This window comes from Nematostella vectensis, chromosome 2, assembly GCF_932526225.1.
Source record: "Nematostella vectensis chromosome 2, jaNemVect1.1, whole genome shotgun sequence".
Taxonomy (NCBI): domain Eukaryota; kingdom Metazoa; phylum Cnidaria; class Anthozoa; order Actiniaria; family Edwardsiidae; genus Nematostella; species Nematostella vectensis.
Window position 1 is genome coordinate 6522854 of NC_064035.1, and position 14053 is coordinate 6536906.

Sequence of the window (14053 nt, forward strand, 5' to 3'; positions counted from 1 at the left end):
CGCGCAAAAGAACATATACGCTCAGAAGTTGAGGGCGCTGCCAAGCGCAAGCTCTATCAAAATCTTACCATCCTAATGTTTCCATTCGGACGTCGTGGTTTGTTCGCAGAAGAACAGATTTCAGATTTTTTTGATCATAGTATAAAGGCGTTTTGTTTTAGATGTCTTGAGGGAGAACAGTCGAGAAAGGTCTCCCTCAAGACACCTGAAACAAAACGCAATGAGTGTTTATTTGACCTTTATTCTATGATCTTCTTTGAACTAATCCCGGCGTGCGGATAACAACATTAGGATGGTAAGCCTGTGGCTCCACTATTCACTCCCAATTCAATGCTCTGTATGACCAGAGGCTCCGAGAGTTTTTTAAGCGAACCGAGAGATTTTTCGATCGAAGCGAGATATTTTTCGAGCGAAGCGAGAATTACGACGAGCGACGCCGCCAGCCCTTTTGAACCCCCGCCCCCTAGCATGCTGGGAAAAGCGGATATTCAGCCTCTGGAACCCAAGGTACGTAGTGACCCGTTTAATAGTTTATAAGGCTGAAGTGCGTCTTTCCAAAAAAAGGAGGGTAGAAAGCATCTGGTTAAAATTAACCTCCTACTGCTCAAATTAGTAATTGTAAGTTGCATTAACGGGTGCTTCGCTAGTTTAAGCTGATACATTAGTTCACTATAATGCGCACAAATAGCGATTTATATTCATGTAACAGGAACATGTTTATTAGCTTATATCGAGTACACTTTTTATAGTATTTACATTAGAAGTGGTTTACACTCCCCCTTATTTCTAAATTTGGTAATCATCACTTTTCAAGGTAAAGACTTCGTAGTCCTGTACGAAAAAATTGTATCCCCCCATGAGAACATCAGAAGAGGCCCGAGACCCAGCGTATGAGTGAGGCAGATTAGAGTAAGATTCCATGTTCTCATTACATCTATCACTGATGCAGAGATCAGCACCAGCCCCAAACATCGGACCACATCTGAAAAAGATCGCATATGCGCTATCAATTTCTATAAAAAAGTAGTAAAACAAATATGACAAATTTAAGCAGGGAACTAGATTCTTTTGACACAAAAATGGATTCTTCTATGTGCCTTGTTATGCTATGTGAGCAATAAAAATCAACCTTAGTGAGTCAGGCGCACACACCCCAGGGACTCCTAGCCTCTGCTCCCCTCCCCTCTAACTTTGGCTGGGGTCATCCCATATTGAAGGATTTTCAAATAATTTCCTTTTTCCATATGACATCTATGACATCCCCCCGCCCATCGTTCTGGGTACCCATCTGTAAGTGTTTCTATTAATAGGTTTCCAGAAATTTGAATACTTACTACATTGTATAGCATCATGCTTTATTCAACAAGCTCGATTCTTCTCAACATTTGTAATATGATTGGAGTACAGTTTTTACTTCTATACAATCTATAAATGCACATAATACAATCTAATGCCACTTACTTTGGATGGTGCAGTGTTGCATACTTAGTGTTAACCACATCAAATTTTGTTGGAGGATGGTTCAATGAGTTAACCAGGGAAAAGATAAATGCTCTGAAAAAGAATTTCGGACAAAACAAGATGGATTTTTTAGAAGGTCCATACTCAAGAAAAACATCAGTAGACAAACATTAAAAGTTAAACAAAACAATGACACAACAACAAGCTTACTTTTTAGAAGGCATATATTTGCCACAAGGAATATCATTTCGCCAAGGCTGGTCACTGAATGCACCACATATATCTCCATTTCTTCCCTGAGAATCAAAAAGTATATGTAAAATATCTTAAAAACATATAGCAGATGGGCTGAAACTTGGTTGCTTAGTTCAATCTTAAACCTTCTTAACCTCCCTAAACCTTCTGAAATAATCGAAATAATCAGCAAAGAAAGCCTTGTAAGGAGTACCACACCTTGATAATGGTCACAGTTGGTGTGTGTCCATCACACTTTTCATGGAAAGCATCAGCTGAAAAGCCAGCGGTAGATGCCTTGAACAGTAACATCCATTCCTGGGATTCTTTTCCGCACCATTCATTTATAAGTCTTTGCAGTTTTAGGGAGTCTTTACTCAATATTGTGCTTCCATGGAATAGCTTGCTTGACATTCTTGGTCTGAGTCGTGGATCTGAAGAACTCCTGAACCTGGTTGGTAAAGCTGCAAACCGGTAACTGTGTATAGACAGATATAATAATGCAAACAATACTTTAAACAATGCAAAATGATAACTCGAAAAACTAGTGCAAAACTATTACTTTATGTCAATAATGAGCTGTATTTTACACTCTTCCCAAGAGATAGTAGGGGTTTTGGGTAGTTCTGAGGTTAAATATTTAATGTTTATAAATAAACACAACTTTCTAGTCATATTTTACCAAATCGGAAGTTTTTTGTTCTTCTGCAATATTTTCAAAATCAGTAGTACAAGTTACATATTTCTTATTTTATAGGCTCTGGTGAAAAATAACAAATAATAAACATTTTGTAGTGGACCCTGTAGTAATCTAATATCTTAATGATTACGTCATATTAATCACATGATAACAAATATTGTAATTAGCATATAGCACATGTATGATTAGGAAAGAGTTGAATCACACAAAAAAATGCGGGCAGGGACAGTAAACATTTGATTAATTTTACTTAACCTTATTGCTTTTACAAAAATATACATTTAAACTTGGAGAAGACTATCTACAGTAACCGGTATTTACAATTAAAAGTCAATACAATACTGTATATAGATTGTAAAGTATAAAACCATAAAAAGCATAGTGCTCGCTCAGAACCCTTGACATGCTCACGTGACCAGACATACCAATAGATAACATTTTTTAACTTGAAAACGGCAGTACAAGCCAGAATATGTCAGAAAAAGCGTTCTTATTATCCAAAATATAAGCAGGCTCCAAAATGTTAATATTAATTAGAAGGGTTTATTAACCTATGCTAAATTACAATGCAGGTATTACCGTTCAAGTGAGAGCTCCATAGGAACAACTCCAGTTGGCTCAACTTCTTCTGCAAAAACTGAGCTATCAATCAACAAGAGCTTGACATGCTCAATGACACCAGATAGCTCCTAAAAATATAAGAAAATATTGGGTGGCAAATTATGCACAAAATAGTGAATGTATTAAAATAATTTACCTGAGATATAATTTTTCTGTCTTCATTTGTCCAGGAAGAGACTGGCTTGTTTATTCCTGCACTTTTCTTGGCCCAGTTAAAGACAGCTCTCCAAACTTCATTTTCAGACACAGCAAACTAAAATGTTAAAATTTACATAGGGTTCAAAATAATAATTCCTGTGTATATCCTTTCTCATTCCAATACACATTTCAAATTTAAGCGTCAATGAAATCCAAAGCCAAGTGGTTCAACTGAGAGATCAGGCATTCTTTTATATACAACTTCTAAATATCAAAGAAATAATAAGTTGGAAGAGCTAGTTTAATCACACCCAGTTTCGCACTATTACCTGCTCACTTGAGATCAAGCGAATCACAGCTTGCTTGGGTAAATTGCTAAATCCCCTGGACTTGACAACCTGTTCTGCATTCTCCTCCATAAAAGCAATACACTTATCCACCAGGGCTCTAGCCCCTAGAGCCTTCTGGTCTGCAGAATTGGGATCTGTGCCTCCTGATAATGCCATTGCATCAGCAAGAAACTCAGCAGCATTTTCTGCATCCAGGCTGTCCATAAAGTGCTGTTCACAAGCATGCTGAAGATCACTTATCTCAAGATCTTCAGCAATACGTAATGTTTCGAAGGCTGTACTATTTTGGAATTCAATCTATAAAAAAAAAAGAATTGGAAAGGTGATAAATGGTGGGGTCTAAAGCGCCAAGCCCAATAGATAGTACATTAGTTTATGGTATCGATACAGTACATTGCCCATTTCTATAATGGTATTGCATAGTCCAAAAACTTTTGCTTTTCTTTTGTTATGCATTTTTTTAGAATGTGCGACATTTTCATTATTTTTTATCAGATGTTGACATGAGAGCCATCAGCTTCCACAAAATTCAGAGACTAAAGTTTTGAAACAATTTGCTGGTGTAATGTAAGCGCCATTAAATTGTATTACCTTTCCAGTATAAAGATACCTAATAACTTCTCTGAATACATCATGGCGGAATCCGGGTTTTCGGACAACAAATGGTGTCCCAGGGGTATACATTTTAGACCAGAGTTCTTTCTTTCGTCTTCGAAACTGTTCACACCTCGCCACTAAAATCACTCTATGCGCAAGAATACGACACTCCTCGTCACCCACAACAAACACCACATCGCCTGTGTCATAGTCGGTCGAAAGTTTCTGTAAATCATTTAATAGAGATTTCACTCCGACCCAAGTTTTATCTTCCGTTGGCATAGTATTCCACATTCCCGCCATCTTTATTTGTTTTTTACACTGACGCTTCTATATCTGTCAGGCGTTACTAACTATATTTGTACCCAGTCTCTAGCTTGATACTGCTTGAAGGAAACAAAGTCGGGAGGATTCTCCAGAAGAGTAGATGGAGATCCAATTCTGCTATCTCTTAGGGAATAAAATTCGACCAACTGCTATTCCTTAGGAGGGGGTGAACGGTTTTTCCGATTTTGCTATCTCTCAGGGCTAGAAATGCCTTCGACCACACCCAATTTGCTATCCCTTAGGGCTAAGATTGATTTTGTCGACGATCACCCCCGTCTCAGTTTTTTATCTGAGGAGTTATTCCACAAAGATTTTCCGGAATGCCATAATGGTAAGAAGAAGTTTCTTAAATTCCAAAATTTCCGCGGTGTTTTGTGTACCATTTGCTTCTGTACCCAGAAATTCAGGAGTCCTGGGAAATAGTGGCCGATAGGGGCCTTGGTCAAATATTCTATGGAAAACTGCAAATGGTACTCAAAGCCAGGGGCGTACGCAGGATTTAAAAAAGTTGCAGTCAAGATGAAGATTTCATAGCTCCCGCTTTTGGGTTTGAAATTGACGTCAGTGCGTCAGACTTTTGAGAAAATTACAAGATCCTTTGTCATCCTCGATCGAAAATAGGACTTCAGTCGTCGCGTGGCACTGAACGACATAAAACAATATGTTTGGAAATCATCTGTAGACTACCATAATTAAGAAAATTGTAGTTTTTATCCTCATCAAATATATAAAACTACGTACATAAACATTTGATTTTTCCCCTCGTTATGCAAATAAGGTCGCCAAATTTTTTTGCAGTCCAGTGACGCCCCTGTTAGCAATTTTCCAGAATTTCTGGTATCCCCAGTGAGAGTGGACTACCTCTCAAGCACATTTTCAGGAACTTTTCCAGTAAGAGGAATCTGTACCATTTACAAAATAACCAGAAGTACCGGAATTCCTTTCCGATTAAAATGGGTAACAACCATGGTCACCCTGTGCTAAAGGACCTATGGTCAGCGGTCTGTACGTTGTTGTAATCTTGGTGCAACTTTTGTCTCCCACGTGCCGCTTCGTTATTAACGTTCTATCACTCGTAAAACAGATATCCAGTGTCCTCCTCTCTCTCTATTCTAATCAAAATTTTATTCATCAAAAGGTTAAACAACTTTTTAACCCTTTAAAGCGGGAGAAATGTCTAATATAAAAGAAGATAAGAATGGAAACGCTACCGAAAAGTTGTCTCCTTTAGAACAGAAAATTGTTAAACAGATAGAGGTGAGTTTGTTTGAAAATAATTATGTGAGGTGTGTGAGCATTGTGATTAACCCTCAAGAGTTGTTTGGAGTTTGTTATAATGATGCCTCATTTCACATCTAAAGTCTTGTGCTTTTGCTAATTTCAGTTTTACTTTGGAGACAAGAACTTACCAAGAGACAAGTTTCTAAGGCAAAAAACCGAAGAAGATGATGGATGTATCCTATTTTGTTTCTATCTTAGGATTCTTTTGTTTGGCAGGGTGGTGAAGAGGGGCTGCCCTTCACGAATAACGAAGTTATTTTTTAGGCTTTCACGAATCACAAATTTAGAAAAAGAAGCTTTCACCAATCACGGTTTTTGCAGTTTAACCAACAAATCTGTTTTATAGATAAACAGTTGATCCACAAGGCAGTTTAACTAGCACACAATGAAATCAATGTCTTCTACGTATAAATGTATGAATCGTGCCACGAAAAAATGTTACAATCAATGCAAAGTGATTGTAGTACAACTCCTGTCAAGTTGAGCACTGTTTTGTAGTGGCTTTTGCTGTAAGACTTCCACTGAAATCTGTTACATGTTTTCATGTGACAATTATTCTCAGCATCTTTGGTCACATTCACGAATTTAGCAATGCAAAATCACAAGTCACTAAAGTAAAAATACCCAAATCATGTATCACGATAGAGTACTTTTGTATATGTACCTCTTCCCAAACCACCATCTATACATTTACTGCATCTGCAAAGATCAGGATTAAGACTCTAAAAAAGTAGAAAGGCATTTTCTCTTCCCTCACTATAATAGCATGTACAGTATATAGTGATATGGGTTGGCATGGTCCTACAGCAGAACACAGCACAGTACAGTACAGTACATAATGTACTGTGGTTTGTAATTAATTGCTGAATGTCTTGTTTTGAAAAAGGTTCTCTTAACTATGCATCATAGGGGTGACATTCGAATGCTTAGCAACATTTAACAGGCTCAAAGTAAGTACACCCTCTATATTGCACATTGTACATATTTTACCAGCTTCTTAACATGCTTTTTGATTGGTTGCTGACACTTAAATTCTTCACCCTGTGTCCCTATCATTTAACATTGCTACACAGTAAGACAACCTTGCTTCATTGACCAAAACCAGTCAATCATTGGCAAAGCATGTTATACAGTAGTATCATACAACATTGTGTGTGTGAACCAGAAAATTACTGTATTTGTTTTTAGCAATGCTGCTACTGTTCGAATTGCACTTGATTTCACAATAATTAATTAGATTTTTTTTGTGTGAAATATTCATATGTACAGTGTGTATATCATATATTGTCATTAAGATAGCTTACATAGAAATAGAATATCATCGTCTTACTTTGTTTCCCATAGAGCATGTCTGATGATGTAAATTTTCTTGCCAAGACCATGAAGAAATCCAGTAGCGATCTGATTGAAGTAAGTGCAGTTATTGATTTGTTTTTCACTATTCACTTGCACTACTGTATGTAAGGTATGGGTCATCCAGTATGATGTGATACTGTACTGTATTTAGAGAGACATAATGAGATATATATTGTTAAAATGTGAATAAGGTACAGTACTGTAGGTGTTCATGCTGTTGTTGCTTATATAAAGGTGCTACTATATTATTACAGGTGAGCGAAGATCTAACCAAGGTCAGAAGAACAAAATCAAAACCAGTTGAGGAGCTTACAACAGAGGCAAGGCAAAAAGCCAAGGCAAAAACTGTCTATGTTGTAAGTACTCGTTAAATTTAACATGATCTAAAACATGATGTGACACTGATTACAATCTAAGGTACAGTACATTGTGATAGTCCTATTTTGATTCAATTCTAGAAAGGGTTCCCTAAAGAAGCTACCCTTGATGAGTTGCAAGAGTATTTTGAAGGCAAAGGAAAGGTTAGTAAACATTTATTCACATTCTACAGTGTCTAACAAACATTCAGACATTGGAACATAAATGTGAACTGCTGTACAGTATGTATCTCAACTGCTTCAACTACCATCTTCAGATTGTCTTCATTATGATGAGAAAGACTTTGGAATCCAAGGAGTTCAAGGGATCTGTCTTCATAGAATTTGCAACACTTCCAGAGGCTAAAGCTTTTGTTGAAGAAAAAGATACTAAATATCAAGACAATGTGCTCATTAAGAAGTTCAAGTAAGGACGATTTTTTTTGTTCTGGAGGCTCTTCTCTTATCTTCACAGCTGCACTGTGATGTTTGTTTCTACTGCTCTTTCACAACCTTTTTTTAAGTTTACTGTTCTAGCAGCCAGTGGTAAAGTACTGTAATGCCAGGTGGTGATAAAAGTTTATTTTTGTTTTAGAGATGACTATTATTCTGTTAAGAATGCTGATAAAAAGAAGCGTCTTGAAGAGGAGCAGAAAGCCAGGAAAGAGTGAGTGACTTACTGAAAACTCTGCTTTTGTGCCACAGAATTTAAATCTCACTTTTTTTACAAAACTTATTTTTGTGTTTAGAGAGATTGCAGCACAAGTCAAGTCTGAGGAAAAGCTGGCTGAGGAAGAAGAGGTTAGTTTTCTAAAATTCTTAGTACTTATATAATTTGCCATCACTTTTTACCATCCATCTAATGATGAGATGCAAAAGTGGACCATCCATTACTGTGTGTAATAATTTAAGGGACTGCTGCATGCTTCTTGTGTAAATTTACAACCACAGAATATTTTGTGAATTTTTTTCTCTTTTTAAACTAGCAGTAATTTTTTTAAGCATGCTTCCGCTTATTGTGAGAGTGAAAAGGGTTTTCATTTGTTTATTTGGTTTATCAGGAGTTCAAGTATGAGAAAGGAGCTGTACTGCATTTTACTGATGTTGGTGAACAGACCTCTAGAGAGGATCTAAAGGTACATTTAGCTTTAATATCAATTTTTACTTCTGTTTACATCCACTTTTATAACCATCCTGGCCCAGTTTTCACTCTACAGTAATCAATGCTATCTGTTATTTGCAGGAGCTGTTTGGCGAGCACGAGGACATTGCATGGGTGAATTTCTCCAGAGGCGATACTGAGGTAAATAACATCCTGCTCTTTTAATAGTCTTGCCAGGTTGTTGCTAATGATTTGGGAACGATGAAGACTGCCTCATCTGTTGCTCAGTAGAAATGTCTGATCCTGTGGGATGAGATCACCCTGATTTAATCTCTAGGGACACAGGGGTACCATAGAAGGGTCTGCTGAGCATGGTTGCAGACTGCTAAGTGGAGAGAGATCGTTTGGGCCATCTCGGCTAAGGCCGAAGGATAATGATTACTGTTTAGTAAATATCTATAGTATAATATGTATAATTAATAAACACTATGTGTTTATTAGTATAATATGCATGGTAAATAAACACTGTTTTATTAGAATAACATGTATAGTCAATAAACACTTAAAAGTCTGTCCTTGGCACATCACTGGCCTTATAAGATTATCAATGACATCACGTCTGTAACGATAATAATGGTTCATATCGCTTACAGTAGATGTGTATTTATTAATTCATTTTTTTCCTCTGGAATTGTGGTGGAAAGGCAACCACAATTTTATTATATTTATCCCCTAATTTTCTTTTGTTTTGCGTGTGTTTCTTGGGTTAAAACGTCACCGCATTGTATTTATTATTTAATTTTCCTTCTGATATGTAATTTCTGGTTTGTATAGGGCCACATTCGATTCTTAAAAGAAGGCGGAGCACAGCGAGCGATGGATGCCTTGAAGAAGGACGACAAAATATTGATCAGAAACAAACAGGCCATTGTTCGGGTTCTGGAAGGTTTGCTCATTTTTGCTTGTTTTTATGTGTTTGCAGAATATGACCTGTTTTATGGGCGAACATGTTTTTATTTTCTGAAAGGCTCTGATCATTTTTTTCCGTTTAGGCGACGAAGAGAAAGAGTTTTACAGAAAGGATCGTGAGGAAAAACAGAAAAGGCGACACAAGAAAGGTCGCGATTTTGGTCGCGGTCGCGGACGCGGCGGAAAAAGACGCAATTTCGAGAGGTCTGACCAGAGTGCACCGAAAGGAACTCACACACACTTCGACAAGGCAGTGGAGCCACCGGCCAAACAAATCAAGAAAGAAGAACAGACATGAACTCAAAGATGACTCTGCCGATGAACTCTATTCCACAAGCATGCACGCGTCGCTTTGTTTTTTCTACTTTTTTTATCTTAAAAACCAGAATAGCTATAGGATATTTAAAATATTTCTGAAATAAGTTTGTTTTATTTGATACGGAAAGACTGTCGGTTTCACATACAGTATAGCTCGGATCATACGACCGTAGATCCATGTACCTCCCAAAGGGACCTGTGGTGCATAACAAGAGTTTTCATAGATAGTTAATGTCTCAGGGTTATTTTTAATTCAAGTTTGTATAACTTGTGAAATAACGAATAATGGACCTGCCGAATCTTAAATTCGTCGTATTAGTTCATTATATCAGGCTTGAAAAGCCGCCTCTCCCCTACGAATAAAAGCAGATGAAAGGGTAAAACTTTCCGTTTTTTCATCTGCTGTCAAGGCCATGCGAGGGCACACCGGCGATGGTGTCCCTGTTCGCGCCTGCGCAATAACGTCCTGCAGGTTTTGGTGGGTGACGTCACTGGCCGGTGCGCCATCAGTGGTATGGACTCTATTCTTGAGATTGTGACAGCAGCAGCAGAAAATTCTGAAAACAGGGAAAGCGTTTTTCACTTTTGAATTAAGCCCCAAAGAAACCTTACATGCATTTTCTACCTTACCATCTTATTTAAGCTTTTGGCCCAGAGAGAGAAACCCTGCGTGGTTTTCGCCCCCGAGAAATTTATATATTGCGTCCCTGAGTATTGTCCTGCCCTTGCAAACGTCAATAGAGAAAAACCTACTTAGCACTGTTGGACTGAGAAACGTTTTGTTGATTGTGAACCCCGTTTAATGATTGGGCTGCTTCTCCACGGTCTTCTGGATAATTTTTCAGATAGCAAGAGTGATTTGGCTGTTGCACGGGCTTGGTAATACTGATGCCTACTACCCTTCAGTACAAAGTTTCGTAAAGTCTGTACAATATCTGCTCTGCTAAGATTAAGTATTATCTCACTCTCGCGGGTAACTCGACAACAGAGCAGAGCGCGCAATCAATTGAAACAATCACGGTACCTTGAGAGGTATTTGATGTATTCCTGCCGAAAGTACCTCCTCGAGATGGCGTAAATAAAAGGGTTAAAACAAGTATGGAGATTTTGGAATATCACAGCCACACGGAAGGCGGAAACCGCGCGAATCCTGGTTTCCCTGTCTCCAAACTGCAGCATGATCCAAGCCGTTTGGAAGGGCGCTGTACAGAGTGCAAACATCAGCACAATCGCCGCGACTGTCTTCGCGACTTTGATATTCTCCACACGATTTCTATACCCAACCCCACCCCGACTTGTGCTGCTTGTCTCGTCCACTGGGATGCGGTTTTTAGAAAGAAATATCCCGATTCGCGAGTATGACACCGTGATAAGCACTAGAGGTAGCAAACACTTGGCGATCAGAAGAAAAATAATGTACGCGTCTTTGTATGCTTTAGACTTCCAATTCCCTGAGCATTGGCCTGTTCTGGTTACCGTAGCAACGATGATGGCGGGTAATGCCGTAATGAAGGCTAGTAACCATAGCAATCCTATCCAGATATTGGCGTGTGTGGCGCGTAGTTTGGCCTGGTGCGGGTTATTGCATAGCATGACCTTAGTGCGGTAAAGTGCCATCGATGTGATGGTGAAGAGACCGAGATTGAAGTACATCGTCACCTGTGGCCTGACGAACGAGCAAAAAAACTGAAAGAAAGGGAAAATGTTAGGTTTTGTTGTTGGTTCAATATGAGGCCGTTTATAAATCGTTTATAAGCCTTTTCTGGGCTTTTTCTCCAAGCTTTTTTTTAGGATGTCAGGTGTTATCAACTCATATGGTAAGTCTTTTTCTTTCTTTGTCACGCAACGGTGTTTAATTCACCCCACCCCCCATACACTACTACATTTTAAGTGAACCTCCTACATTTATAGGTAACCTCCTCTAGCTTTGAGAAACATTCCCAACTCCTCAGGGTTTGATTGCGCCAAATTTTCATAGGTATCTAATGCTATCTAAATTAACATGGGATTGAAGAAACTTTTATGTTATACTAGACGATACCCTAAATCTTCCTCGGCCTCTAATTCAGCAAGTAATTCTGGGATATTTATTTTGTGGAATATTAATTCACATACTCACTTGCGAGTACAGAGCGAGGCCAAACGCCTTGACCACTGCCCCCGGTAAACTGAACGCGACAAACAATTCGTCCGCTATAGCAAGGTTGAGTATGAAGCGATCGTTGATGTTCCGCTCTCGCTTTCGCAGAACGACCGTCATAACGAGGCTGTCACCGATGGTTGTCACGACAAGTGTGAACACTAAAAAGGCGAGCTGAACTTTGCCAGTCATTTCCTGAGTTGCTTGAGTTACGGGCTCAGTTAACTTGCTGACTGTTGAATTGTTCATGTTTATCTGCAAAGGGTTGCATCGGCAGTTAATTGAGAAACGCCGACATCGACCTCGCTTGACTGTTGGTGGACTCTCGGCTGCTTGATAGGTACAACATTTATATTATGAAAGCAATAATCCTCCCAGAAGAGGGGAAGGGGGAGGGGTGCAAGATGTGCCGCGTTATACTCACTATACGGGGACATACTCGCCTACCCTTAACGGATATATATTTTCAACCTCTCTGTGCTGAACAAGGTTCCAGCCTTTTAATCACGGGGGTAGGGGGCTATACGGGTTTACCATGAACCTTCCTCTTTTGTCCTGAGTACCTCCCAGATTGTCATTCCCCTTATTTGCGTATACATCTATTTAAAAGAACGTTGCACTGGAGAATCCATAGGTCGTCAGTAGCGGATCTAGGGGGAGGGTTTAGGGGGTTTAACCCCCCTCCCCCTTGGGCTGTCAGAAAGCTATATGTAAAAAAATTACCCCCTCCTCCCCTTTGTCACTGAGCCAACCCCCCCCCCCTTTAGCGAAAAGCTAGATCCGCCCCTGGTCGTAACCAACTGTGTAATACGTTTATTATTTATCTTCTTTTGTGAACAGCTTTATTGCTTTCTAAGTCTGGGAAATCGCCTTTTATGTCATCCATGTTGCATCGCGGGTTATGGATTCACTGTACAACGCTATTTACAATAGGAGTATACAAACGGCGCTACGGCACTGCTCAATAGCGCAATATGAAGCCAACACTTGTATGCCCACCATGTGGCAAAGCGCCGCCAGCCTTTGCTGGTGCTATTTGAACGGTTTTTAGTTATAAAAAGTATAAAACATAAAACTATCTAAATGTTTGATGAAATTAATGCTTGCCGAGTTGTATTCCGCTATTCTCAACTCATATGTTTGTTTTTTAACTTAAACAATTCAAGCTATTTATTTATTTAATTTTGCTCCAGCAAATTTTCGATTTCAAAGTCACAAGTTCAAATGAATTAAGAATGGTGGTTAGCAAAATTCTTTAAAAAATGGCTTACCTACATTTTCAAAAGAAATACTCAAGTTTTAAAAGACGATTTTACAAAAGAAGAGTAGATAGAAGAGTAGATATCGTTTCGAAGGTCCCTTTGTAAACCTCTTTCTCTTACCTGATTGTCGATTTTGGATCCCTTTCTCTAACTCTGCACCCGAATTCCAAGTTTAAACCATATAATATAGCAAAGTATGCCAAAGTTGATAGTATTTCAGCCAGTGTATGGACCTTGAGAAGGGAGCTAAAAGGGAGTGTACGGTGGAAAAATATCAAATCTGCGCATTTAGGCAAACAATGAAAGCAGGTGCGATGCAGGCGGAACACATTGTCATTTTGCTGCCCTGCGTATTTTCCCCCTGTCAAGTTTGTTGACTCTTCCGCGTAAACTACTGATCTTTAGTGTCAAAGATTCATCACCGACGATCCCGGGCCAGGATTAGAATCATGGCTTTTAATTCTGGTAGCTATTGAAAACGGCCACCTGTTTAGCTTTAATAACCATAGGAGACTTTGATGCACGTATCAAAAATGGCTTTGGGGTGAGAGTTTTGTCTATTAATGTGTGATTGTGTTGTATAATACCAATATTTGGAGGTGTTTTTCTTGTTATCATATTTCACGGTATTTAGGCCCGCCCTTTTTTAATGCTGGATCCTTAAATACTAAGGGTTGCTTATGTCAATTAAGACATCCGGAAAATTTTCCGGATGTAAGACAAAAGTGAAATTAGAAGAAATTCAATTTATTTTGTTTTTTTTTCTCCTTTTCAAAAAGTAAATTGCCTCCGTTTTCTTTTGTGTTATAACTGTCAACGCATCAACCTTGGATTCGTCATG

General features: G+C 38.7%; 3 protein-coding genes across 5 annotated transcripts; 1 reads left to right on the forward strand and 2 right to left on the reverse strand.

The window, feature by feature from the left end:
- Positions 1-387: 387 nt before the first annotated feature.
- Positions 388-10193, forward strand: LOC5517898 (lupus La protein homolog). Of its 2 annotated transcripts, none has more exons than XM_048720540.1 (13): positions 388-507; positions 5813-5882; positions 6619-6659; positions 7054-7119; positions 7320-7421; positions 7524-7586; positions 7700-7848; positions 8017-8088; positions 8171-8222; positions 8483-8557; positions 8665-8724; positions 9358-9469; positions 9576-10193. In XM_048720540.1, exons 1-13 carry the CDS (start codon positions 469-471, stop codon positions 9788-9790), a joined length of 1116 nt encoding a protein of 371 aa, XP_048576497.1. In that variant the 5' UTR covers positions 388-468; the 3' UTR covers positions 9791-10193. The 2 variants fall into 2 exon arrangements, with proteins under 2 accessions (XP_048576497.1, XP_001637883.1); XM_001637833.3 differs by lacking the exon at positions 388-507 and adding an exon at positions 5420-5685.
- LOC5517954 (BTB/POZ domain-containing protein 19-like) lies at positions 698-4436 on the reverse strand. The gene is made up of 8 exons (XM_048720537.1): positions 4096-4436; positions 3484-3801; positions 3153-3269; positions 2975-3084; positions 1915-2173; positions 1672-1757; positions 1462-1554; positions 698-982 (listed from the first exon to the last, which is right to left on the reverse strand). Exons 1-8 carry the CDS (start codon positions 4402-4404, stop codon positions 787-789), a joined length of 1488 nt encoding a protein of 495 aa, XP_048576494.1. The 5' UTR covers positions 4405-4436; the 3' UTR covers positions 698-786.
- Positions 10039-13965, reverse strand: LOC5517899 (galanin receptor type 1). Of its 2 annotated transcripts, XM_001637895.3 has the most exons (4): positions 13333-13965; positions 11930-12205; positions 10835-11496; positions 10039-10367 (listed from the first exon to the last, which is right to left on the reverse strand). In XM_001637895.3, exons 2-4 carry the CDS (start codon positions 12197-12199, stop codon positions 10139-10141), a joined length of 1161 nt encoding a protein of 386 aa, XP_001637945.3. In that variant the 5' UTR covers positions 12200-12205; positions 13333-13965; the 3' UTR covers positions 10039-10138. The 2 variants fall into 2 exon arrangements, with proteins under 2 accessions (XP_001637945.3, XP_032218246.2); XM_032362355.2 differs by lacking the exon at positions 13333-13965 and having other exon boundaries at positions 11930-12297.
- Between the last annotated feature and the right edge of the window lie 88 nt (positions 13966-14053).